Source organism: Megalobrama amblycephala, linkage group LG4 (assembly GCF_018812025.1).
Source record: "Megalobrama amblycephala isolate DHTTF-2021 linkage group LG4, ASM1881202v1, whole genome shotgun sequence".
Classification (NCBI taxonomy): domain Eukaryota; kingdom Metazoa; phylum Chordata; class Actinopteri; order Cypriniformes; family Xenocyprididae; genus Megalobrama; species Megalobrama amblycephala.
The window spans coordinates 40,576,530-40,603,945 of record NC_063047.1 but is presented as its reverse complement, the minus strand read 5'-3'; the positions used below and the strand labels follow the sequence as shown (position 1 = coordinate 40,603,945).

The window sequence follows — 27,416 nt, the reverse complement described above, 5'->3', positions numbered from 1 at the left end:
ATGCGCTGGGGGTAAGCAGATAAACATCAAATTTTCATTTTTGGGTGAACTATCCCTATCAGAGAAAAGAGATGTTGCTGCAAAAAGTAGGGGACGTTATTTTGATTGAAGATTATTAGGCACAATAATTTAAAAAAACAAAACAATGATGTGCTGCAATACTGCAATATTCCATAAAAAAATAAAATAAAAAACAATAAGCGTCAATTTTGATTTCATAGTGACTTAAAATGTATGTTTTGTTGTGTCTGTTGACAGGGTGAAGTCGGGTTGCCAGGTGAACCGGGGGAACCTGGATTTCAAGGTGACAAGGTATTTCATCTCACGGCATTACTTTTGATTTACTCACACAGAGTGTATGTGTATATGTAGTATGTGCATGTATTTGTATTTGTGTATTCAAACATCCCAATAACTATGTGCTGATGCTTAATTGAATTTTCCAGGGTATACAGGGCTCACCAGGTTTACCAGGAATTCGAGGAAAGCCAGGACCACAGGTTAATTCATAAGCTTTTTGATAATGAACCATGTTGATTTGTATTAAATCTTTAGCGCTGATTTGACAAAAATCCAAAGCATACCAAGCTCTTTTGACTTTCAGGGGAAGCCTGGAGATCAAGGCCCAGATGGTTTGCCAGGACCACCTGGCCCTGAGGTAATTGTGCTGTCACTTTAGGCCAAGTGTTCTCTACAAAGACAGGTCATCACCTCGTTTGCATTTAAGGACTAACGGTTTCTTGTTCTACACTACATATCTAATCACAATCCAGCTGTGTCTATTATAGGATCATATTCCTCCCCGACTGCCCTAGTGAAAAAAAAGTATACTAAGTATACTTGCAGCAAGACTAATTATTAGTATATTTCAAGTGTGTTAATGATTAGTTCATTTAAAGTGTGCTATTTTGAAACAACTAATTTTGTACTAAGTATATTTAAGTTGAAATTAAGTAGTATTAAAATACAACTTTAAGTATATTTAGTATACTTATGTGTGCTAAATTGGAACAACTTCAAGTATACTTAGTACACTTTAAGTATATGTCTGTGTAGGGACTAATTACATGCTTGATTAGTGATATTAAAGTGTACTTAAGTTGGGTTGTAAGTATACTTTATTTGTGTTAAAAGTATATTTTTTTGTTATAATATACGTTGTATTATAAGTATACTTTTATTTGTGTTATAAGTATACTTTATTTCTGTTATGAGTACACTTTGTGTTATAAGTACACTTTATTTGTGATTTAAGTACATTACAAAATAATTACGAGTGTCTTCAGAAAACACAAGCAATATACACTGAATATATTATTTTACAGGTAATAGTATATACTGTATGCTCAGTACCTTTGGCTTATTCCAAATATTAAACATTACACACTTTGCAGTCAATAACAATACACTTTGTATACACTTTGTACTTTGTATAATATAGTCAACATTTGAAGCGGATCAAAACCTTTAATCAAAGGTGTCCTAACTTTTTTGATCCACTTCAAATGTTGACTACTGTACTTTGAATTACATAATCTCACACAATACAGTTGTGCTACTATTTAAATACAGTTTAACACATTTTCCCAAAGTTGAATGCATTTGTTTTCAAGGCCATTAAAATAAATAAAATGTAACAACATCACTAATGAAGAGACATATTTCATTGACAAATCCAATGGTTTTTATTTAAACTTAGATTCAGCAAAACTTACTATGTTTTTCATTAAAGAAAAAAAAAAATATTGGACCATGGTGACCCTCTATACACAAATACAAATTACACATTATATTCCATTTTCTGATGAGCTTCTCATTGTGTCTGATGGCACAATGATGACCGCAGAGACTCGTGAAGAACAGCATCTGTTGACAGAATATACCAAAGATATAAGAAATGTTAAACTCTTTATTCACGTTAGACAAGTCTGTCTAAATCCTACATTGAACCAATACTATTTTTGAACAGTAAATGAGGATTAGCAGCAGGGAACTGTATCAGAATGGCATGTCGATATTGTTTTCGGTACATAGTCAAGCATAAAACACTTTATGAATTAATATCGTACAGAATACGGGCCGATTTGACCAATCATATGAATGTTTTGGTGCTGCATACAAACATGTGCCATAAACCACCACACAAAAACTCAAAAAGGAGATATCAAGCCGAAATATCGCTCTCTGTTTGTTAAAGAAAATAAAATAAAGTTTAACTGGTAGACTACAACTCACCTCCCAATAGCAGCACTTTTCTCCGGTTCTTTCAGGATCGCGTAGGCCATTAGATTAGCCGGTTGTCGTCGCCATCACGGTCAGTCTGCGATGTCACTTGATTGAACTGGTCAGAATCCCCAAGATTGAGCGATGTATTGCGCTTTCAGTGTTTTATTAAATAAATTATACATTGCGACATTATACTTCACCTGAGCGAGGGGATTCAGACGACGACCGTGACGTCAGCAGCTCTGATTGGCTGAAGGCAGTGAGCAGCAAAATCTGATTGGTCACAGACCAAGTTGAAGAGACGTTTGAATTCCGATAAGTTTAACCACTCAACATATTTTTTCGCTTTACTTGTGCTGCTGGTGTGTTGTTTAATATAAATTTGTGTGTACAATTGTAAAATGATTCTGCCAGTGTAAACTTAATAAACATTTACACGTATTTGGAAATTGTATAGGCTACACTGCATATACTAAATGGGCTTGTAATGCATTCATACTGAAATAAATAGCACAAGTAATATAATGAATTCCAAGGATGAAGAAATAAACTTAAAAATACACTCAAATTTAACATTAGATACACTACAACTTCAGGATATTAAATAATGTATTTTTTAAATATACTTTCAGTGCATTGTTACAATGATCATTTTCAGCACACTGTTAAAATATACCTCAAATATATTTTTATAAAGTGCAAATAAATACACTTTTAAAAAATAAACTGAACTTACACTTCAAGTATATTTTTCTAAAATATATTTTTTAGAAAATATACTAAAGTACAATTATTTTAAAGTGTGTTAAAAGTTGCACTGTGAAAATATGATACTAATATACTTTTTATATATTTAATGATAGTACATTTTTTGTTAGTATATTTGCAGTGAACTATAGAAAAAGGGAATATATTTAAAATACAATAAAGTATACTTTTTTTTCACTAGGGTGTAATTGAGTTCTCACACAAACTCATGCTCAAACTCATACATAATAAAATTAAGTAAAAGAGCAAAAAAAATATGGATGAGAAAGGCTTTGGAGACATGTCAGAGTGTCTTTCGGCTGCACACAGGTGCTCTTTCATGTTTTAAATCTGCAACAAAATGTAGCCAACTCGCAGACTTACTACATAAAAGTGTGCTTGTAGTGCACTTGGCTTTAGTAGTTATTTCATTTTGAGTTCATTTAAAGTCACTGAAAAGAGATGGGCATTAATTTGCTCGCATTTGCTCCAATAACTTTCTGAGTGAGAAGTTGTAGTAGTTGTGAGAGTGGGAGGGAAAGTAGAGTAGCTTTGACAGAGCGTGTTTTCTTAGATCAGGTTTAATGAATGTATGAATCAGAGAAGACTTTCTATTATTGTCTAATTGTGTTATGTTTTCTCAGGGTTTTCCAGGGGATATTGGACCACCAGGACAGAATGGCATTGAAGGCCCAAAGGTGTGCATCTCTCTTCTTTGGAGTTTAAAGGTTCCCAAAATGTGTAATTGGGTCCCATATTGTAAACTGGTGGCAGATATGCTAATTTTTAGATACTTTCCAGGGGAATGCAGGAGGTAGAGGGATTCCAGGCCCTAGAGGAGTTCCTGGACTTGAGGTAGGACCTGTTCATTCCTAAACCAGTGAAGGGCCTGACAAGGAGAACTGTATATAAATCCTGAATTTATAGCTGTAAATCTTAATGTACAACTGTTGTATGAAGTTATAAACAGTGTTCAATATAAACATGTTTATGTGATAATTATTCTGGGTGTATAACTGTATGTGTCATTTAAAAACAAGTCATTGTATATACGCATACAAGTAATTTCACAAAAATTAGCTCAATACAACTCCGTTTGTAAGTCTATTGGCATTTACAAAGAAGGAATTTATAGTCAAAATAAGAATGTGTTATTGGACCAGTTGTAAGTATAATTAATAAATATTTGCTTTTAGGTGAAGGCAAATTTATCCATGTTTGGCAACATAAAGAAATGTTTGTTTGCAAGCACAATGAGGCACAACTTTTACAAAATTAAATCAAGTGAATGATACCAATTTAGAGAAATTCTGCATTACTTGCTGTAGAAAATGACATTTCACTTGTAATTTTAACAACACTGTAATTGTGTTTTTTACGGTAAAAAAAACAGCAACTGTGGTTTCCAGAACTTTACAGTAAAAATATAGCAGCTAAATAAGTTTTACAGATTAAACTTAAATTTACAGTAAAAAAAAACAGGTTGCATCACTTCTGGTTCAGGTCTTTTGTATGTGCTTCCTTAGATACAGTCTATATCTAAGGAGCAAGCACAGATGAGCAGCTGATGTCCACTGCATATTTATTTCTAAAAGTTTTTTTTTTCTTCTTATCACTAACATTTAGATATTTAAATCAAATAAAACGCAGACAATAAAAAGAAGCAGTTAGGTTAGCTGATTAACTTAAAAGTCCATAGATATCGGCATCAGTTCGTAATTCTTCACTGTATATACACTGCCCAGACAAAAAAAAAGTCGCTGTTTGGATTTTAATTGGCTAATACTTAAGAATCTATGAATGAATCATTATTACAGTGATTATTATGTTTCTAGCATGTTATATGTCTGGCATCGGTTCTTTTAACCCTTAAAGATGGAGTGTGTAGCTTTTCATTTCTTAAACAACCATGTAGGAAGACACATCATGGCCATATTCTAGGATGACAATGTCAAGATTCAGCAGGGTTAAAATTGTGAAAGAATGATTTCAGAGAGCATGAAGAATCATTTTCACACATGAATTGGCACACAGTCCAGACCTTAATTTCATTGAAAGTCTTTGGGTTGTGCTGAAGTAGACTTTACAGAGTGCTCACCTCACATAACATCACAACATTTATTTCCATCGAGAGGTGTGTCATTTTTTGGTTAAGATCTTGAATTGACAATGCAAGAGGTGAGCACTCTGTAAAGTCTACTCCAGCACATGCCAAAAACATACACTGAGGTTAAGGTCAGTGCCAATTCATGTGTGAAAATGATTCTTTATGCTCCCTCCCAACAATCATTTTACAATTTGAGATGAATCTTGACACTGTCATCCTGGAAAATGACCATGATACATCTTAAAACAAAATGGTTGTTTAAGTAATGAAAAGCTACACACTCCATCTTTTAGGGTTAAAAGAACCGTTGCCAAACATATAACATGCTAGAAAAATAATAGTCACTGTAATAATGATCCATCCATAGACTCTTAAGTATTTGCCTTTTTCTCTTCCAAAAAATGTATAGTATTTTACTGTAAAATTACATTAAATGTCTCATTAGATCTATTACATTAATAGACTACTATCTATTATTTCACTGTATAGAGTAAGGGAACGTACCGTTAACCAATTAACAGGGTTTTACTATACCATTTTTACAGTCTTTTACCATTCTTATATTTTTTTTTACAGTGTATTGCCAAAAATACAATGTTTAATATCTCAGAAACTACACCACATTTTATAAGGATCATTCCTGTTTTAACACTCAAATGAATGTACACTATATGGACAAAAGTATTGAGAAACCTGACCATTACACCAACAGGGACTTAATGACATCACATTCTAAATACATAGACATTATTATGGAGTCAGTCCCCCTTTGCAACTATTACAGCTCTTCTGGGAAGGCTTTCCACAAAATTTTGGAGTGTTTATGTGGGGATTTTTGCCCATTCATCCAGTAGAGCATTTGTGAGGTCAGACACTGATTTTGGATGAGAAGGCCTGGCTCGCAGTCTCTGTTCCAGTTCATCCCAAAGGTGTACGATGGGGTTGAGGTCGGGGCTCTATGCAGGTCTGTCAAGTTCTTCCACACCAAACTCATCCAACCATGCCTTTATGGACCTTGCTTTGTGCACTGGTGCACAGTCATTCTGAAATAGAACAGGGCCTACTCCAAACTGCTACTACAAAGTTGGAAGCATAGCATTGTCCAAAATGTCTTGGTATGGTGAAGCATTAAGATTTCCCTTCCCTGGAAGTAAGGAGCCTAGCCCAACCCCTGAAAAACAGCCCCATACCATTATCCCTCCTCCTCCACCAAACTTTACAGTTTGCACAATGCAGTAAGGCAGGTAACATTCTCCTGGCATCCACCAAACCCAGACTCGCCTGACAGACTGCCAAACAGAGAAGAGTAATTCATCACTCCACAGAACACATTTCCACTGCTCCAGAGTCCAGTTGTGGCGTGCTTTACATCCACCGCTTGGCATTGTACTTGCTGCTGCTCGGCCATGGAAACCCATTCCATGAAGCTCTCACCACACAATTTTTGTGCTAATATTAATGCAAGTGGAAGTTTGGAACTGTTCAGCTATGGAATCAGCAGAGCGAAGGCAACTTTTCACACCATGTACCTCAGCACTCGGTGACCCTGCTCTGTGACTTTACATGGTCTTCTGCTTTGTGGCTGAGTTACTGCTACTCTTAAACGCTTCCACTTTCCAATAAAGCCACTTACAGTTGACCATGGAATATCTAGCAGGGATGAAATTTCACAAACTGACTTATTGCAAAAGTGGCATCCTATTACAATACTATGCTTGAATTCACTGAGCTCTTCAGAAGGACCCATTTTTTAGGTGAAAAAGTTTATAAATGCAGACTGCATGGCTAGGTGCTTGATTTTATACAGCTGTGGCAATGGGTCTGATTGAAACTCCTGAATTCAAGAATAAAGAGGTGTGTCCCAATACTTTTGTCCATATTTGTCCTTATGCACCAGAGAAACAAGCTCGCAGCCATCTTTAGAATTTTGTGCATTTTTGGCATCCCTGTCGAAGAGTAGTTAGCTGGTGAAGTGAGCATTGTAATGTTTGAAGTAGACCGGGAATATTTTAAAAAGAGTGGTTCATTCATAAATCTGTAAGATCTTACCTTCATACTGTGGAAATACAAAACAAGAAAAAAGAGGCAGGGCTACATATGGTCTGTAGTGTATATTATATTACATTATGTCTCAACTTAAGTTAAAGAATCCAAGGTGTTTTCAGAAAGGTTTCGCTCATATGCATATCAAAACAAAGATTAAAAAGATTAACATCTTCATCAATTCAATTTTGTAGATGCTTACTAAAATAATTATCCTGTTTTAAACCACAGGGAGATCAGGGCCCTGTAGGACCAGCAGGGGCTCCAGGACTAGAGGTGAGTGCTCTCTCGAGATATCCACTGGATATCTTGAGTTAAACTTAAATTAGACAACTTAGCTATCACCACATTAGCCTTATAGCCTACTCACACTGTAGGGAACGACACCTCTCATAACCAGAGGCTTTCCTTCAAAACTATTGATGCTGTTTCATGCTTTGTTACAATGATAAGCTCTGTTGAATGTACATCTCCACATTTATAATGTGGTATGATTACTTATGATGTTTACAATATCTGTGACCAGTCTATTCCAGCCTTTTCATTTTGCTATTGTGGAATCAGTTTGGCTTCTAAATTATTTTGCTTAGCAACTGGTCCATAATACCGGCGGCCTCTTTTTCTTGTATTTTTATAATTTTGTCATGCTACAATTGAGCATTTAGAGTAATAAATAATTCACACACTCCTGTTGGTTTATGTCACTCTGCATAGACTAATGTGTGAGTTTCAAACCCTCCAAATATAACAGTTTTCCTCTCTCCCAAAACAATTTCACAAGAGTTTGCTGCTCTGAGCGCTGCATCCAGATTTGACCCAGATTCAGCAATGATAGTATGAATTGTTGTGAAGAATAGTCTGTCCTCATGCCAAAGCCTGTTGTACAAACAGCTGCCTGTACCTGGCAGTAAGAGATGAATTCAAATTAACAGTTCATTACATTTAACCCAGTTTTTCATGTACAGACCTTGCCAAAGAGCCCACAGTTTGGTCTGTCCAAATGGATGGATAATTTAGCTAATAAGACTGAGGGGTCAGACATTAGCTAATAGATGACCTGAGAAAATCCATCCAGGCTCCAACATAAACACTTCTTTGTGAGACTCAAGGTGACTGATGCTTCTGTTTCAGAGTTATTTAATGAAGCAGCTCTCTCTTGGAGAGCTGATATGTTGGTGAGTGGAGGAGATTGGTCCCAGGAACAGGAGATAATGAGATATCAGGGAGTAGATTTATAGGATTGGGAGTCCAGTACTATGGGTCATTTCTGCTTTCTGTTCAGGGCAGACCTGGGAGGAAGGGTGTCCCTGGAAATCCAGGGGAAGATGGAATAAAGGTAAGAATTCATGACAGCCAAATGACCACTATAATTTAGACTCCAATTTTCCTCTTAAATGTCTTTCTTCAACTATGGCCTATGGCCCTATGGAAAATCTTCAAACTCTGACTAGTTGATTTAATTTGTCCATTAACAATGTAAAACAATATGAACACAGTACATTCATTCATTGTTTATTTCTTTAAAAGTTATCTACCGGTTATCTACCATGTTATTTCATCATCACATCATAAATGGTGTATCATGTTTAACAGCATTCTGTATTTTTGTAATAATGTTTTTTAATGTTTACAAATTTATTGAAAACTTTCATAGCTAGCTTTTCTGTATACTCACAGACAGGGCTGTATTTAGGGTTTTATAAATACTGAGGTCCCAAAATTGAGCTTGTTGGTAGGTTTGGGGTGTTTTATAAATGTTCCTTGTCTAATCACATTAACACTTGCAGATTACATTACATGAATCACATACATTTTTTTATTTTCAATTCAAAATGGTGAAATTAGACAAGTTTATTAGTTTGTATTTCTGTTGGTCATTTAACATTTCTATCCTGAAACAGCTGTCAAATATTAAATGTTTAGTTTAGCTACTTACATCTTATCTGGCATCTTACGACCGATAACTGAAGTGTCGCTCTGGAATTCACACTCTGCAGCTTGTGTTAACATAAAGCCCACTTATCTTGATTTGATTGGTCATCTCAAACATTTTGACATTGACGATCAGTGTCCACTGAGGCAGCTCAGATGAGAAGGTCAGTTATCTTGGTGTTATGCAATATCCTTGCAGCACTGAAGTAGAGTTAATAGGCTATTTTTTCACAACCTTTATTATATACACCTATCAATGGTGGGTATGGCCCTGCTCACAGACTGAGTTCACACATTTTGTGTAATTATGACTAAATTAATGCTTGAATGGAAATGACGCAATTTTATTTTTCATATTTCATATTTCATTTCAAGCTCTTCACTGACACTGTTGTCTCCTTGGAAAACAAGTTCACTAAAGTTGGATAAAACCCCATTAGCAGCAATATATAGGATCATAGTTGAAGAAACACCCTTTACATTTTTTTTCCCCCCAATAATGCATGAATGAGTCCTTTTTTATTAGTTATTAAAATTAACAACTAAGTGAGTTTTTGTATTACAAATCTTGGCCCTTTGCTCTAGGGAGAGCCTGGAATCACTGGAAATCCTGGGATGCTTGGTGAGAGGGTAAAGGAATTTTCATATACATTTCTGGTACCTTAATAAACACATTTTAAACTAGAGTTAATCATCTTTTATTGTTTTTGTCCTTTTTATTGCGTACAAAAGGGTCTTATTGGTTTCATCGGACCTTTTGGTGAGGTGGGGCTTGCTGGAGAAAAGGTCAGTAGGTTGTTTGCTTTCACAGCATTCAACCATGTGTAATCATGTTAAATTCCGATTAATCTTCTGTTGCATGTGTTTTAAATCAAACAGAAGACGTTTGTGTTGGTTTTATATGATGGTCAATGTTGTCTTTCTTTCCTTGATGTTAGTATTATCTTTTATTGTGTTGTTTGGCTTAGATGTGTTTCTTGTGCTCTCAGGGAGATCGTGGTGAGATGGGTCTGCCCGGGCCACCTGGAGAAAGGGGAGCGATGGTAAGGAGTAAGTCTGGATCTCGTCTCTGCTCTCAGGGGAACTCTAATACCCACTTAACCTTGAGCAGTCACCATAACTCAAAACAGCTACAATGGCTGGAAAGTAGTAGTATGTGGGAAAATGCCTCATCAGCCATTTTCCATTCATGAGATAATCAACTAGACCACTGCAAGAGTCATTTCCCTTTCAATGACATAAGGAAATTGTGGCCATTTGCTGTGTAAAGTGGTTTGGGCAACTCCAAAGAAATCCAAGAGCAACCTTCTAGCCTTTCCAAGAAGCTTTGTCATCATTTCAGTGTTTCAACAGTTCCTATAACACGTGAAACTGTCTACGTGTATTTGGTGTCCATGGCAATTCAAAAAAATAGTTTGTATTCATTTCCATTGTTAACTTTTGTGCGTTTGCCAGCAAACAACATAGGAGTTTTTTGTTACCACACCAACAACCTAAAATGGTAAAATAGCTGCGTTTCCATTACCCTTCGAATTGAGCAAATTGAAAATTGAAAATTCAGACCTCGAAGCAGGAGAAACACGCAGAAACACCTCATTCATGGCTGCTCCCAAATATAAGGGGCTTTTCTTGCCATTAATGCTTGGATAACATGCCTAAGTTTCCCTTCAATTAAAAATAATGGCTAGTGCAGTGGCTGCTATATACTTAAACCTACTAACATCCGTTGCCATAATTTTTGGAATGACTTTTCGCGAGAGGAAAAATTTACGTTTTAGTCGCATAACATCAGTTACAACTGAATGAATGATGAATGAAAGGTATCAGAGATTATTGTTTTAATTAGAGATTATTCTATTATGATGTGTCTGTAATTGTGAATGTTGTTTTAGGGACACCCAGGGGCTCCGGGTGAGAGAGGCCCATCTGGACCAGCAGGTACACCAGTAAGTCAATGTCATGTATTCTATAATATATACTGTATATGCCTGGCCAAGAGTCTCTGCTAAAAGTACAGCACAGATCAGTCTGTTTTGTGTCTTACTTTGCTGTTATAACCTCCATTGTTTCATGCAATCATCTGGTCTGAATCTTTCTAGGTAAATCCAGAGTACAGAAGCATCTTAAAAAGCCAAGTCTGTCTCATTTCATGCAATAAACAAATGAACATTTTGCCTCTGCACAGCACCGTTTACATTCTCCCTTTAGAGCTGTCCATGCCCATTGATGATAGACACAGACACTAACGTAATTACTGTCCTACTGAATGAAACCCGACAGCTCTTTTCGCTTCTTTGCTCTACTCGCACAAATGTCATACAAGCATTTGGCAGGAAGAGGTACTCAGATGACCCTATGAAAAGGGCAGAGTGCAGCGGAGTACAAACAAACACCAGCCTTTGAAGGACAGAGCTTTCACCCTGTAGTTGTAATCGGGTCAAGTGATGTTTGTTTGCCTGCCAGAAACTCTTGCCAGCTCTAGCTGGGTTTTCTGAGGGAACATTCTCTTGCTGCCTGATTCAGGACTCTGTTCTTGTCCTCTGTTCTGTGTTCTCCAGGGGCCTCCCGGTTCTAGGGGCCTCAGCGGCACCAGAGGACCCAAAGGCAGAAGGGTAAGAACTGATCATCAATATCCTTGCCTAAACGTGCTTTGGAAAGTAAAAATGTTCAAGAATTAAAAGGAAGATATAATTTTATAAATAAAACAGTATAATGTTCAAGCCAAACATCTGCAGAAGTCTTAATTTCACATCTTTATCCATTAAAGGTAGGGGTAGGCAATTTGTTTTATAAACACTTTTTATTATACTGGTTGAAACTCTCTTCACATCCTGATAGCAATCACAGAAGTGCCCTAAATATTAAAACATGGACAAATATCTTCTGTGGAAGTCTCAGGACCAAAAAATATTCGTCCAATCATTGCATTGGGTCCATCACACGTCATTCATGTCCTTAGACTCAGATTTTGCATTTCTATGTCAGCACTATCAACACTGAAATGAATCTGCAGCAGTCAGGTGTTACAAGTAAATTAATTATTATTATTGTAATTTTTATGTGCTTTGAGGCATGAGGTAATTTAACACCGTCTCTCGTCTCATGACGCTTTGCAAACTCTGCTGTGTGTGTTCATGTGTTTTGAAGGAGGTGTGGCTTTGGAGAACACCCTGAAGGGAGGGTGGGATCTCATGCTTTCAAAGCTAGCCACTCCAAAATTGCCTACCCTACCTTTTAATGTATTTTTGTAACCTCACTAGATGATTATCACTGTATCCTCAATAATCTCAGTGGAAGCGATTTAAGTTCACATAGGCCTGTAATAAGTTTTGCATTGGCATATAGTTCTGTCATCTTTGGAGAGTTTAGCATCCTGCTGATGCAGTGGTTACTGGAAGCTATATTGGGCTATATTTCCTGTATATTTACAGTCAATGACAGTGTCATGGCAGGAGACCTTGGCAGATGGTGTCTTTACATCAGCTCTGATTACATTACCATTAAAAACTAATCAAAACTATAAAATTACACACTACTTTTTTGTTCAGATGTCCTGTATTTTAAACTTTATCCTCAAAACTTTGAGTAATGATAATGTCTACAAAGCACAATCACAATACTTTAGGACAAACCTATCACACGTTGGGGAAAGTACTACTTTGCATTAAGAAAGTTTATATAAAAAAATTAAGTCCAGCTGCAGTTGGACTAGGCATTCTTTAGAAGTAAAACAATACTATCACAATGAAGGAGTCAATGCCACCCACAGGGTTCTGCTCCGAATCAAAGCGAGCAACGGGAGTTGAGGGTAAACAGAGGACAGACTCGCATCAACTGGGGAGAAGTGGCATTACTCATGAGCAGCTTTGGTCATTTTGGATTTACAGTAACTGTGAAAGTCAAATTTTAGTCGTTTGGATGTTTGTAGTGCTGGTGGGTGTTATGGGTAATGGAAACCTGTGGGGGTTGCTAAAGAATTGGGAAAGTCCCAAGTCTGAGGATTGGATTATGTCAATGCTGTCAGATTTATGACTATTCTCAGCAGTCAAGAACACTGAGTAGAAAAACCTTTCAAGTCACTATGAGTTACCATATGCAACCAATTTTACTTCCGTAGTTTGACGTATTTCAAAATTAAACTATATTTAATGAGAAAAATTGTAGGATGGTTTGATTTTATTTTTCGGAATTTGATTTATTGTAAAAATTGGCCATTCTATTAGCTAATTGGATTATTAGCCACTAATAGCCTGTACAATCTACATGAAAAGATCAAATTTTATTTTAAAAGTCAAACCATTTTTTCTTTGTAATGATAAATCATTCACAGTAAGACCAGGAGCATGCATTAAAGGCACAGTATGTAACTTTTCATTGCTAGAGGTTGCTTATTCAAAACAAAGGTGTAGCTTGATGACGCCGAGATTGAGCACAGAATCATGGGAGATGTTGTCTTCACCTCACAGCCGGTGGAAAAGAATCGGGACGGGACTCAGGCAGAAATCATGTTCATGGATAAGATTATTAACATTACTGTAGTATGAAGCAGAGCAGGCCTGAGTGCTGTTGGAGCTGAACGAGGCCATTGGAGCGATTGCTAATGAGTGACAAGCGCGACACAGGGCTCTAGAGCAGTGGAGCTTTTATTGTGCCACAGTCGCCGCTTCCGCTTCTTCCGGTCAAACGGATGTGGGGTAACGCACCATTGTTTATCATATTAGATACATTTGAGTGTGTTGAAAGTTATGTCATAATGTTACTTTGTGTGTTTGCTCGGCGGCTGCTGTAAGACACTTGTTGCATGCTGCAGTAAGCTAGATCGATATTAGAATATCATATTAATAAATGCTGGATGGCTTGCGTTGTTAAATGGCATGCAATTAATTTTAAAAGATATTGTATGACAGAGAGAATGCCGAAAATAAAATAAAAATAAAACTGGAAATCAAGGGTAACTTGGGTATGATGACACTGATAGGCGACGCACAGACACGGTCTGTGTCCTGGTTAAAATTGCTAATTTCTCTGGATTTAAACATTCTTGGAATGAAAGAAAGTTAAATGGGATTTCTTTTTCACACATCTTCACACTTAAATGAATTTCACACTCATAATGTGTTAATATACTCTCTAATAGCTTGCTGGTTTCCCATCAGAAATTTCAGCACTCATAGCTGTCTTTCCTCACATCACAAAAACACATTTTAAACTAAATTAACCATTACAAATGAAACATTACTCCTTCAACAAACGAAAGATGAACGGCAGTATGGACTGAATTATCAATGATGGAGAACATTGAGGTCTGGGATTTGAGCTTCATCATTTTCTAAATGCTCAGTGCTGTTAGTTCCCATGGACGTGTGCATTTATCTCACTGCTCTTCAGAGGCTAATATTAATGTAATTTATTGAGGAATAGAAAGTTGTCTCTCAGACAAATAAAAAATAGTTTGATAAATATTGATTATAGGGTTAATTGTTCACTGGACATGTCAGATCAACTCAGATTCTTTATTCAGTAACACTTTAGAATACTGATCCTTCATTAATGAATAACTACACAGGAACAAATGAGTAATGCATTATTAACACTCGAGTTAGTAACTACTTTTAACTAACAAGAAACTCTGATTAATGAATTAGTAAGTAATAGTGCTCACTTGAAGGTGGTAGTTCACTATTAGCTTATCAGTAACTACTATTTTTTCAAACTTCCCAGAGAACTACTAAGTACTACTATACTGTATACAGGTTCATAATTAACGTGAACAATGCATAATGTATAATTAATTCTAAAGTTAGTCAATTAACTTCAAAAGTTTACAATGACTCCAGTAGTTACTAGAGAGTTATTATGTTTTTCACTTTAGAATACTGATCCAAATAATTAGTAATTCCTTCTGAGGGATTTGGTAATACTTCAGTCATTACTAGTGGGTTACCATGACCTTTATTTTAGAATTAATTATACATTATGCATCATTCGTGTTAATTATGAACCTGTATATAGTAGTTCTAAAGTATTGCCCTTTATTCTTATGATGCGTTCAAGTCCTCTTGGGAATTTCGTGTTTACGAACATTTTTTTTTAAATTATCATTTAAATTGTACAGAAAGCTTTTTGAATATCAGGTTAGAAGCATGCTATTCAAATTCAACAAGTTTGTGTGTTTTTTTTTTAATTATTATTATTATTCTTTATTGTTGTTCAAAATCTACAGTTGCCATTGAAACCAGACAAGGCCTGTCACGGTAAATCACAGAGATGAACAGGCAAGATCCAAGTGCAAGGTTTTAATGGGTAATCCAAAGTCGTAATCCAGAAACAGGCAGAGGTCAAAATCCACAAAGCAGTCAAACAGGAAACAAGAAAACAAACAAAGAAACTGGTGACCTGAACTGAAAACTCCATGACTAAAACAGAAACAAACAGGGTATAAATAGACAGACACTGATGAGGGAAACACAAAACAGCTGGGTGCAATGTCATGAGATAATGAATCCGGGAAGTGCGTTATGGGTAATGAAGTCCAAGAGTCTGGGATGGAGTGCCCTCTAGTGGCAGATTCGGGCACTCCCACTAGTGATCATGACAAGGCCATCTTTTACAATTAGGATTCAGAAAGACCCTTAAAGGGATAGTTCACCCAAAAATGAAAATTTTATCATCATTTACTCACCCTCAAGTTGTTCCAAACCTGTATGAGTTTATTTCTTCTGTTGAACACAAAAGAAGATATTTTTAAGAATGTTGTTAACCAGACAGTTGACTGTAGCCATTGACTTTCATAGTAGGAACAAAATTTTTATTTTTGGGTGAACTATTCCTTTAAAGAATGTTTTATTTTAAGCCCTTTTATGATTGAAGTTTCTGTCCAGGCCTGATTCCAATGAGTTCAAATGTTGTCATTAGGCCCTGAAAGGTCAAAGGTTTCCTGAATGACATTAGATCAGGAGAACAGAGGTAACAGTGTTGCACTGGCCCACAAAACCAAGTGCTGTCAGAGGAGCACCATGCCTCTGTTCTTCGGCAGGAGCCACAGTGGTTGCAGCCATAATAATATCCCCATTGATCATTGTTTCCACCTTCCAGACAAAGAAATCCCTCAAAGTCAGAGATCACCCAGCTGTGGCTCTACACTTTTCATAAAGCTTATGAATAATCACAATGGAAATATAATGGCAACTTTCCATTTTACTGTAACTGAACTTCCAAGATGTGAAAGGCTAATGTTTCACAGAGGTCTTTAAAGCTGCATTCATTCAGGTTTTTGTTCCTGGTGAGCCAGAGATTTGACTCGTTCAAGACCATAAGTCATTCAGATTACTTTGAATGAGTTGTCCTTTTGTGATGAGTTTGACAACCTTGACAAAATGCCATAATGTACATCTGCTAGATAGTAATAATAACTTGTTCCCTTGACCCAGTGTTTCACCTTTGATAACTCAAAATGTCTTTGTTTGTACAAGTGTGCCCTCTGCTGTTCAACTAATTATTTTCTTACACCATATGTGTCTGCTTCTTAATGCCATTCTCACCTCCATATATTCTACGCAGGGTGAGAGGGGACCAGATGGACCAGTTGGAGAAAAAGGAGTGATAGGAATGAAGGTGAAACAATTTCCTTGTTTTCACAATTCTTTAAAAACATAATTAGTTGCTGCATATGATTATTTTGATATTGATCTTCACTGGCAGCTTAATTTTTAGATCTTGAAACATTTAGCTAAGTAATTGTTAGCAAATTTATTCTCATGTGTTTATGTCATACTTTAACTTCAAAAAGTGTATCTGGGTGTGCATGATACAGCTGTATGAAGTAAAATAGTGCATGTTGAAAGCAGCATTGTGATGCTATGCTATGTTTCAAAATGAAGTAACTGCCTTCCGCCATGCTGGCATGCACTGCATTTTCCCTACCACAGAACAAAACAACATATGAAACGCATCTAAATTGTCAGCACAACATTTTTATTAACCTTCCAATGATGGAAACAGTGTGCATTGAAGGTTTATCCAAAACATGTCCAAATTACTTGGTTTTGGTTTGATTAAACAGAATAAAAAAGGATAGTTTCATTTGGCTCTCAGTGTGTTGCAATGGAAAGTATTTGGTGACTGTTTTGAGTTCTGTCCTTTTTCTACAGGGTCCTGAGGGCCCACCAGGAAAACAAGGTTTCAGTGGACAAATGGTAAAATTACAGTTTTTATTTGTTTTATCTCTTAAAGGGATAGTTCACCCAAAAATGGAAATTACCCCATTATTTACTCTCCCTCAAGCCATCAGACGAATACAATCAGAGTTACATTAAATATTGTCCTGGCTCTCCTAAGCTTTATAATGGGAGTAGAGGATGAGATTTTGAAGCCCAAAAAAGTGCAACCATCCATCATAAAAATGGTTAATAAAGGCCTTCTGGAGAGAAGTGATGAGTTTGTGTAAGAAAAATATCCACATTTAAAACTTTAAAAACGTAATTATTGGCTTCCGGCAGACTGCCATTATAAAGCTTGGAAGAGCCTGGACATTATTTAATATAACTCTGATTGTATTCGTCTGAAAGAAGAAAGTCATATACACCTAGGATGGCTTGAGGGTGAGTAAATCATTGGGTAATTTTCATTTTTAGGTGAACTATCCCTTTAAGTTCTAAACTTCTGATTGACACTTTAATATCATTGCATGCTGGACAGAGTTTAAGGTTAGCTGTTGATCAGGTCTTTAAAAAGTGCTAAGACTCTTCCTTATATTAGCATTTCACTCATCAAGATACTTTGTCATCTGATTCATTGTACATTTAAGCATTTTTCACATACTTTTATCCAAAGTGATTTTCATTGCATTCATGATATACATTTACTGGGAATCGAACCCACGACCTAGGCGGTGTTAGGTTGATTCAATACTTAGTTACTTATAAGATAGATGGTCATTTATATAACGGGCAGTATAGCATTTAAGTGTGTTTCTGCTGGAGCACTGAGATTTTCTCTTGTGTATTAGGGTCAAATTGGTGAAACTGGTGAAACAGGACCAACTGGATTTACAGTAAGTAAATGAAGTAACTAATATCCTTAGAAGCATAAACTATGTTGAATGTTTACAAATCTCTGAAAAACATCCATTTCTAGGGTGTTCAAGGACCAACTGGACCTCCTGGAGCAAAGGGCATCTTAGGAGAACCTGTAAGTACATCTGCTAAAAGGAGTGATTTCTGTCACCATCACTCTTTTTTCAGTGAAACACAAAAGAAGAAATATTGAAGAATGTACTGGTTGGTCTTGTCCATATAATGAATAGAGACTTGGGCTTTCAAGCTCCAAAATGCCAAAAAAGCATAAAAGTTCATAAAAGCATCAATTCAATTGTAAAGCTATACAATCAGGCACGTGCACACATATACATAAAAGGGGGCTTGAGCCCCTGCCCTTTTTCTTCCTCGAGAGAAAGTGCCCTTTTTTCTGGGGTGCTTTTTTTAAAAATAAAAAAATAAATGAACATATATTCCTGTTTGTGCACAGCTTCCCTGTCAAACAAATATATTTACTGAAAAAAAAATACTATATATCAGTTCAGCTTTGTCGAGTTCAGCTGCCCTCCCTCCGTGCCATTTGAACCATGGTAAAGATTTCTGTAGGGCTGTCAATACCGGAAGAGGAGCATTCCATGGACGTGCATCCATGAACCGCATTATTAGACTCATAATACAGCATTACATAATGCTATTCTTAAATCTACGCTTACACAGGATAATACATCAATAAAAGTTTAAACCCTCGCTCTGTCTTTGCATGTTTGATGTCCACATATTCTTGTTGAAGAAATTACAGTGGCTGTAGCATTTCTATCAAAAATAAAAAAGTGACCGAAAATTATTATTTAACTAATAATATAATTTTAATTATGGTGGTTGGCTTTGATCATGGATTTGATCATGCTGTGCTGTGTAACAACAAAAATCAGCAGGCTTTTGGCACCCTCTGCAGGAATTTGTTATAATATATAATATATTTATAACATTTCAGGGGAAAAAACTCTTGATGTGCTTAGATATGCAGATTAGCTTGTTTTGGTTAATTAGAAGAAACCTACAGATGCAAACAGACGGATGGTAGTAGGCTTAAAACAAACACCATCTAAATGTGTAGGGTTAGGGTTAAGTTTTCTTTCCATTAGAGTAAAAGACATGGAAGCAAAAATGGACCACAATCTTAAAATTGTCCACTACATGAAAGAAGTATTCCAATAACACAAAAAAATTTAAACGATTTAATGACTTGAGCAAAATAAACAAATTATTAGTGAACCTATGTCCCTCTCCTTGGTGCAGTCATTTATTCTAAATATATGTGAAATTTATTTATTTAGGATAAACCCCTTGATATGTAACATCTCGTTTTCGAGGGGGTCCCAGCATTCAAAATTACACAATCTTAACATACAAACATCATAAATTATAACTAACAATACAAACACAACAGCACACACACACACACACACACAAAAAAAACAGCGACAGTCTCAAGGGTAACATGTACAATCTTTCTTAAAATAAGATGTTACACATTGTTTAAACAGCCCAAATGATGTAATGGATCTAATATCTACAGGATTTATCCAAAGTGATTTTCATTGCATTCATGATATACATTTACTGGGAACTTTTAAAACACACACACACACACACACAAAAAAAACAGCGACAGTCTCAAGGGTAACATGTACAATCTTTCTTAAAATAAGATTTTACACATTGTTTAAACAGCCCAAATGATGTAATGGATCTAATATCTACAGGTAAATTATTCCAATCCATTGGTGCTTTGAACCTAAATGCTCTTTTACCAAGTATTTTTTTGCACAAGGAACCAAAAAGTAAATCTGAACAGAATGCCTAACTAAATAATTTAATGAACAAGGTACAAAATATTGCTGCAGGTAACTGGGATAATCAAAATGAATACATTTAAATACAAGTTGAAGCCAATGAAATATAGCTACTTGAAAATAGTTGTGTAGAAAACATGCACATTGTGGCATAGTTTCCTTTGCTGTTGCCTTCTCTTGTGACAAACCTAGTGAATACTAAAGAAGACCATAGTCTCTGTGTGAACTGATTATTTTGTAGAAATCTGTGGAGTATAAAACAATTGCATGAGTGTGAGGGAATTAAAATAAATTGGTAAGGAAGTCAGAGTTGTCTTAATATATTTAAGGGTTTATTATTTTTTTAAATAAATAATTATGAGAAGTGGCAGTGCCCTTTTTTCCACTTGAGCCCCTGCCCCCCAAAATGTCTGTGCACGTCCCTGTATACAATAACTTTGTGTGAAAAAGTTGAATATGTTTTGCTCCGCTGTTCAGATCAATTTAAAAATGGTGCCTTTACAAATTACATGTCAGGTTTAATGACGTCTTCTGTCTCTTAATAGGGTCCTCAAGGGCCACCTGGAGTATTAGGTCCATTGGGTGAGATTGGAGGCGTGGTAAGATTCTTTACGTAATCTGTTTTATATTGTACATCCAGCAGTATTAAGTCAGTTTGATATTTACTTCTCCAGCTGTGTTATTTCCCATTATACCACTCTGCCCTACTCTCTTTACTGTTTTTTTAAATAAACAATTATCATTATGCCCAAATTTAACCAATGCCAAATTAGTTTTGGATCCTGTAAACAATTATAATGTCCTCAAGTGGCACTAGGCAACACTTAGCTTGGCTTTGCTAACTGAAATACTTTACCAGAAATAAAAAACAGATTTTGTCCCACATTGTCGCTTTGTTTCTAATTACCTATCCATTATTCCCACATGTTTTGTTAGCTGTGAGGGACCAAAGACTGTAGCAAGATTCAGAAAGCCAAACGCTCAGCATTTATTAGTTTCCTGGTTTGTGTGACAGGGTTTACCTGGGAAGGTTGGGGAGCGGGGCTTACCAGGTGAACCAGGAGAGAAGGTGAAATCTGCTGTGTTTTCTCATTTTTTACTGAATGCTGATTAGTGTGTTGTAGCCGTTGTGTAATGATGTCATGTCCAACATTTACCATAGTGAGGTTACTGTGATCATTTGCAGATGTTTTATACAAAGCCTATCTGGATATAAATAATTATCCTATTTGAGAATTTCAGTACATGGTCACAAAATGGAGTAACTTTTTTCCACATTTTCTAGGGTGCGATTGGATCTCCTGGGAATATTGGAGAGCAAGGCTTGATTGGACCTCGAGTATGTTTCTTTATTTTAGCCACACTTTTTCAGGAGAGATGCCATATTTAATTTAATAACACTTAAAATACGTCTTTCCAAAAAATGTACAGTGGACAGAATAGAAAAAATTCCTCATGAAAAAGAAGTGTGCTTAATTATTTTGAATGTGCGCTTGTCATACTATGCTTATTTTGATGTGTTGGCATACTAAAGCACATGTAAGGTACTTGTAAGATAATTTTAACTGTAGTGTGATATTCAATATTACAGTTAATAGTTAATATACTATAAATGTACAAAATTGCAAATTCTTCATTACAAATGTGTAATTACACTTTATGTAAATACATGACAAAAGTTTCAATAGGAATGGCGCTTGAGTATATTTTATATAGTTTGAGCATAGTTTATCTTATCTTCCTTTGCGTACAGCAGAACAAAGAAATTTATACAGGTTTGGAACAACTGAAGGGGGGAGTAAATGATGACAGAATTTTCATTTTTGGGTGATCCATCCCTTTAAGTGTCCAACATTGTATTCAGTTCACACTTAAAGGGATAGTTCACCCAAAAATGAAAATTAGATGTTTATCTGCTTACCCCCAGCGGATCCAAGATGTAGGTGACATTTTTTCTTCAGTAGAACACAAATGATGATTTTTTAACTCCAACTGCTGCCGTCTGTCAGTCAAATAATTGCAGTAGATGGGAACTTCATCTATAAGAGTAAATAAAGCTTGCTTAGACAAATCCAAATTAAATCCTGCGGCTCGTGACGACACATTGATGTCCTAAGACACGAAACGATCGGTTTGTGTGAGAAACTGAACAGTATTTATATCATTTTTTACCTCTAATACACCACTATGTCCAACTCCATTCATGACTCCTTTAGTGATGTCTGATCGCGCTCTGACAACGGAAGTGATGTCTCGCGCATATACTTCAATGAGTGTCAGACATCACTGCCGCTGTCAGAGCGCGATCAGACATCACTAAAGGAGTCATGAACGGAGTTGGACATAGTGGTGTATTAGAGGTAAAAAATGATATAAATACTGTTCAGTTTCTCACACAAACCGATCGTTTCGTGTCTTAGGACATCAATGTGTCGTCACGAGCCGCAGGGTTTAATTTGGATTTGTCTAAGCAAGCTTTATTTACTCTTATAGATGAAGTTCCCACCTACTGCCATTATACGACTGACAGACGGCAGCGGTTGGAGTTAAAAATCATCATTTGTATTCTACTGAAGAAACAAAGTCACCTACATCTTGGATGCGCTGGGGGTAAGCAGATAAACATCAAATTTTCATTTTTGGGTGAACTATCCCTTTAAGTTTATTTATTTAGGTATATCATTTCCATAACAAGTAGTCTTTTTAAAAGTAGGCTAAAGTGTACTTGTTTTTCACAAAGGATGGTTTATAGATGCAACCTAGAGTCTCTATGTTTGTCCCTCACAGCATTGTTTTCATTTGTAGTATACAAATAGTACAAATTAGTATAGTGAGTTTTTTTTAATGAAGCTCTTGTTTAGGGTGACCATGGGCTTGATGGGGAGGCTGGTCTGAGCGGTCCTGATGGAGCTAAGGTCAGGAAAAACACCAAATCTTTTTTTTTTTTTTTGCATAATCACTTTATTTAAAGGTGCCGTAGAACGTCTTTTTAAAAGATGTAATATAAGTCTAAGGTGTCCCCTGAATGTGTTTGTTAAGTTTCAGCTCAAAATACCCCATTGATTTTTTTTATTAATTTTTTTAACTGCCTATTTTGGGGCATCATTAAATATGAGCCGATTTAGGCTGCGGCCCCTTTAAATGCTCACGCTCCCCGCCCACGGGGCTCGCGCTTGCCTTTAACAGCATAAACAAAGTTCACACAGCTAATATAACCCTCAAAATTGTTCTTTACAAAGTGTTCGTCGTGCAACATGTCTAATCGCGTAAGTAAGGTATTTATTTGGATGTTTACATTTGATTCTGAATGAGTTTGAGGCTGTGCTTCGTGGCTAAAGCTAACATTACACACTGTTGGAGAGATTTATAAAGAATGAAGTTGTGTTTATGCATTATACAGACTGCAAGTGTTTAAAAAATGAAAATAACGACAGTCATGTCTCCGTGAATACAGTAAGAAACGACGGTAACTTTAACCACATTTAACATGCTAACGAAACATTTAGAAAGACAATTTACAAATATCACTAAAAATATCATGTTATCATGGATCATGTCAGTTATTATTGCTCCATCTGCCATTTTTCATTATTGTTCTTGCTTGCTTACCTAGTCTGATGATTCAGCTGTGCACATCCAGACGTCCTGCCCTTGTCTAATGCCTCGATCATGGCCTGGCATATGCAAATATTGGGGGCGTACATATTAATGATCCCGACTGTTACGTAACAGTCTGTGTTATTTTGAGATTCGCCTGTTCGTCGGAGGTCTTTTAAAATGAGATTTATATAAGACGGAGGAAACAACGGTGTTTGAGACTCACTGTATGTCATTTCCATGTACTGAACTCTTGTTATTTAACTATGCCAAGGTAAATTCAATTTTTAATTCTAGGGCACCTTTAAGAAATGTCTGTAAACTTTGTTTAGTTCTTTGCTTGGAGGGATAATATTTTATTGACTCAACAAATGTTGTTGTCTGTAGGGTGAAAAGGGGGATATTGGAATGGAGGGAGAAACAGGTGAAAAAGGAGCCGTCGGGTTTAAAGGAACTGAAGGGCGTCCTGGAGATCCTGGCTTAATAGGCATCAAGGTATTTGCTCTTTTCTATTTATAAATAGCAGATAATTTTGTTGAGTTTTACCAAAGTCCCTTTAAGACAAGTCATTTCACTCAGCGGCCATCTTTAAAACGCCTCTCGGGCATGCAAGTGCATCTCCTATCTCTTTGAATGGTGAAACATAAAATTCTCCAAAGCTTTTTGCCAAGCTTACGATTAAATTTCATATGTGAATTCACCAATGAAATCTAACAACTGTCTCATAAATTTTGTTTGTAAATGCTCGAATCATGACAAAAAACTGCATTTCCCTTTCATCGAGAATGCTGTCGGAACGCTCTGTGTGATTGCGTCATGAAGCATATATGAATCAGTCCAATGGTGTAACAAGACGTCATAAGCAGGTGATATCATGACCAGGAAACTATAAAGCATTCTCAAACAGGGAAACGCTAGCTTCTGTGTCTTCAGTAGCGCAAACTGGATGAATGCTTCCTGTCCTCATGAGCACAACCTCCACGTCGGGGCATTCCGTTTTTTATCAAAGAATAGTGAGATGTTTGTGCACTATGAACTCTCACTATTCTTCGATAGTTGGCCTAAAGAGCACGGATATGGGGCGATGCCTAAGGTGAAAGAGACGCTAGCATGCTATCTCCTCAGTCTGCGTCAGCCCTAAAGGCCCCGACACTGCCAGTTAGAACGACTTCAGATTTGGTGGACAAGGCTTATGCAGTTTCTGGTCAGGCTGCAGCATGTCTACACACTATGAGCATGCTGCAGGACTACCAGGTTGATCTGCTACGAGACCTAGATGAGGGCGGGGGTATTGGCCTGGACACTGTCAATGATTTATGTCGGGCCACAGACCTTTCTCTCCGTGCCACCAAGGAGACGGCCAGATCCATCGGCCGTGCTATGGCAGCCCTGGTGGCCACAGAGAGGCACTTATGGTTAAATCTGACCTCAATAAAAGATAAAGACAAGAACTATCTTATGGACACACCGCTTTCGCCTCCTGGCCTTTTCAGCGATGCAGTCACCACTGTTGTCGAGAGGTTTCAGGAGGCCACTAAGCAAGCGTCTACATCCCCTACCGCTCTCAGGGGCTGCTGAGAGGGAGCAGCCCCACACATCAAAAGCCAACTCCTCGCACCACATGCCATTCAAAAACAGAGCGTCGCCACTCGGGCTCCCCCCCAGAAAGAAGGGGGACCGGGGAGGTGCTCTCAACCGCAGCCACGGATCTAAGGACTGTCATTATTGCCAAGAACAGCGTCATTCTCGACGTAGCATCTCGTTCCCTCTTCAGGGAACTAGGATTACAGTTGTAACCGAGATGTTTTCAGGCTTGATCAAGCCAATGCATATGCGCAGTTCTAAGTGCAAGTCTCTACAGGAAGTGCACATCTGACTGTTTCTATAGGAACCGGAGCTTCTAATGGCAGCTGCAGTGACACGATGACTTTACCATTTGGCGGTTGGCTCTTATTTAGAAGGCGGGACTTTACTAGGCAAACAGGGGACGTTAAAGGGAACAATACTTAACAAAGAAGCATGGCAAACACGAGGGCTTAAATACACAGACTAATGACTAAACAGACACACCTGTGAACATGAAGACAATTAACCAATGACAACATAGGACACATGACAAGGGGAGCACATGGCAGGATCACATGACTACAACATGACACAAACAAGGCTACATGCACATGGCAAACAGGAACATTAAACATGATTAAACTTCAAAATAAAACATGAAACATGAAACAAAACAAAACTAGATGTGACACTTACACTGGTTTCAGCAGTTTCTCAGCAGTACTGGTATAAATCATTTCACTCTAGGACACTTTATATTGCTGTAGCACATGCTTTAACATTTTATTGAAGATTGAGTGATGAGTTGGATGACAGCGAAGACAAACTGCACATTTTTGTGGTAGTTCTGAATGATCAAACTCATAAGTCATTACTGAATGTGTTCATTCAGAGATATCTGTCTACTAATTTTTGCAGTGTCAATTCTGTAATGTAATTTCAGGGCCCTGAGGGCAAACCTGGAAAAATTGGTGAGAGGGGAAAACCAGGAGAGACGGTATTTTAAGTTTGACTTTTTAGTTTACATGGTTACCCATCAAAACTTTTCTTTTTTCCAAATGTAGAGTATAAATGATGCTTAAATTCATTTCAGGGCAGCAAAGGTCACCAGGGTCACCTTGGCGAGACTGGATCAATGGGAGAGCAAGGTGCCATGGGTTTCATCGGGCCAAAAGGAAGCAGAGGAACTACTGGATTTGTGGTACATATTTTGTTGTTTTCAAAGGTTTTTCTTCTGCAAAACCATATTTTGAATGTTCAACGTCAATGCAGTCAACCGAAACGGCATGAGTCCATTGATTGCAAAGGTCTGATGATGCCACCATAGGAAGAGAGAAATAATTACAAAATGCTTTGCTCTGAAAAAGGCTTTTCTTTGCCAGAGATATATATTGTTTGATTTTAAACATCTCGTATTACATGAACAGACCATAGAAACTGATGATATTTATGTCATAATAAACAACAGAAAATATTGTAGAGTTTTTTATTAATTGTGTTTTGTTTTGGCAAGAATGCAATTTCTGATTTTGCTCTCTGAAAACTAACTCAGATCCCATGGCTATCATTTTCAGGGTGCTCTGGGAAAAATGGGTCAGCAAGGAGAACCGGGTTTAGTGGGATATGAAGTAAGTGTTATTTAACATAGACATGCCTTATAAGACTTTATTTTACCTCAGCATAAAGTGGTACAAAGTCAAAACAGCTGCTCTGCATTATGTGAGGTTCTTCTGAGCTAATAAGGCTTGTTAGAGCTAGTTGACTTGTCTTTGTGCGCTCAAATGGTTCCATACTCCACTTCTTTTCTTTTATTTTCACATTTACTTTAGGGTCATCAAGGACCACAAGGTCCAATGGGATACCCAGGACCAAAAGGTGAAAAGGTAAAAAAAAAAAAAAAAATAGATTGCTTATAACTAGAAGCTAGTTTCAGAAGCCCAATAAATCTAACAGATGAATGTTCTTTGTATTTGCATAAACAAACATTGTGTTTTTCCAAAAATCTAAATGGACTTTGGAGGTTAACCTTCTTTTAAATCATCTTCCAGTTATCATAAACTCTAATTTATTGATGTCATTTTACCTTAGGATATACACACAGCACATGGCCAAATATACCAGATATTTTAGGTAGAAAAATTCAGAAATCAATATTGAAATTAATTTCATTTTTTTCAGGGAGAGCAAGGAGATGACGGGAAGGTTGAAGGTCCACCTGGTCCTTCAGGTGACATCGTGAGTCAGTCCGCTAGATATACTACACATTTATGCCTTGTTTTGGGAGAATTGTGGATGCCAACCTGATCA

The 27,416-nt window shown here is 36.8% G+C and overlaps 1 protein-coding gene across 2 annotated transcripts in view; it reads left to right on the top strand.

The window, feature by feature from the left end:
• col27a1b (collagen, type XXVII, alpha 1b) overlaps positions 1 to 27,416 on the top strand; it is a 125,914-nt gene that overhangs the window by 81,163 nt on the left and 17,335 nt on the right. For both annotated transcript variants that reach the window (XM_048189307.1, XM_048189308.1), the window contains exons 17-42: positions 259 to 312; positions 447 to 500; positions 605 to 658; positions 3,618 to 3,671; positions 3,775 to 3,828; positions 7,355 to 7,399; positions 8,406 to 8,459; positions 9,641 to 9,685; positions 9,788 to 9,841; positions 10,045 to 10,098; positions 10,948 to 11,001; positions 11,614 to 11,667; positions 16,616 to 16,669; positions 17,206 to 17,250; positions 18,063 to 18,107; positions 18,191 to 18,244; positions 20,492 to 20,545; positions 20,962 to 21,015; positions 21,232 to 21,285; positions 22,808 to 22,861; positions 23,931 to 24,038; positions 26,053 to 26,106; positions 26,203 to 26,310; positions 26,684 to 26,737; positions 26,939 to 26,992; positions 27,288 to 27,344. In XM_048189307.1, coding sequence (XP_048045264.1) covers positions 259 to 312; positions 447 to 500; positions 605 to 658; positions 3,618 to 3,671; positions 3,775 to 3,828; positions 7,355 to 7,399; positions 8,406 to 8,459; positions 9,641 to 9,685; positions 9,788 to 9,841; positions 10,045 to 10,098; positions 10,948 to 11,001; positions 11,614 to 11,667; positions 16,616 to 16,669; positions 17,206 to 17,250; positions 18,063 to 18,107; positions 18,191 to 18,244; positions 20,492 to 20,545; positions 20,962 to 21,015; positions 21,232 to 21,285; positions 22,808 to 22,861; positions 23,931 to 24,038; positions 26,053 to 26,106; positions 26,203 to 26,310; positions 26,684 to 26,737; positions 26,939 to 26,992; positions 27,288 to 27,344 — 1,479 coding nt within the window. The remainder of the gene's footprint in view (positions 1 to 258; positions 313 to 446; positions 501 to 604; positions 659 to 3,617; positions 3,672 to 3,774; positions 3,829 to 7,354; positions 7,400 to 8,405; positions 8,460 to 9,640; positions 9,686 to 9,787; positions 9,842 to 10,044; positions 10,099 to 10,947; positions 11,002 to 11,613; positions 11,668 to 16,615; positions 16,670 to 17,205; positions 17,251 to 18,062; positions 18,108 to 18,190; positions 18,245 to 20,491; positions 20,546 to 20,961; positions 21,016 to 21,231; positions 21,286 to 22,807; positions 22,862 to 23,930; positions 24,039 to 26,052; positions 26,107 to 26,202; positions 26,311 to 26,683; positions 26,738 to 26,938; positions 26,993 to 27,287; positions 27,345 to 27,416) is intronic.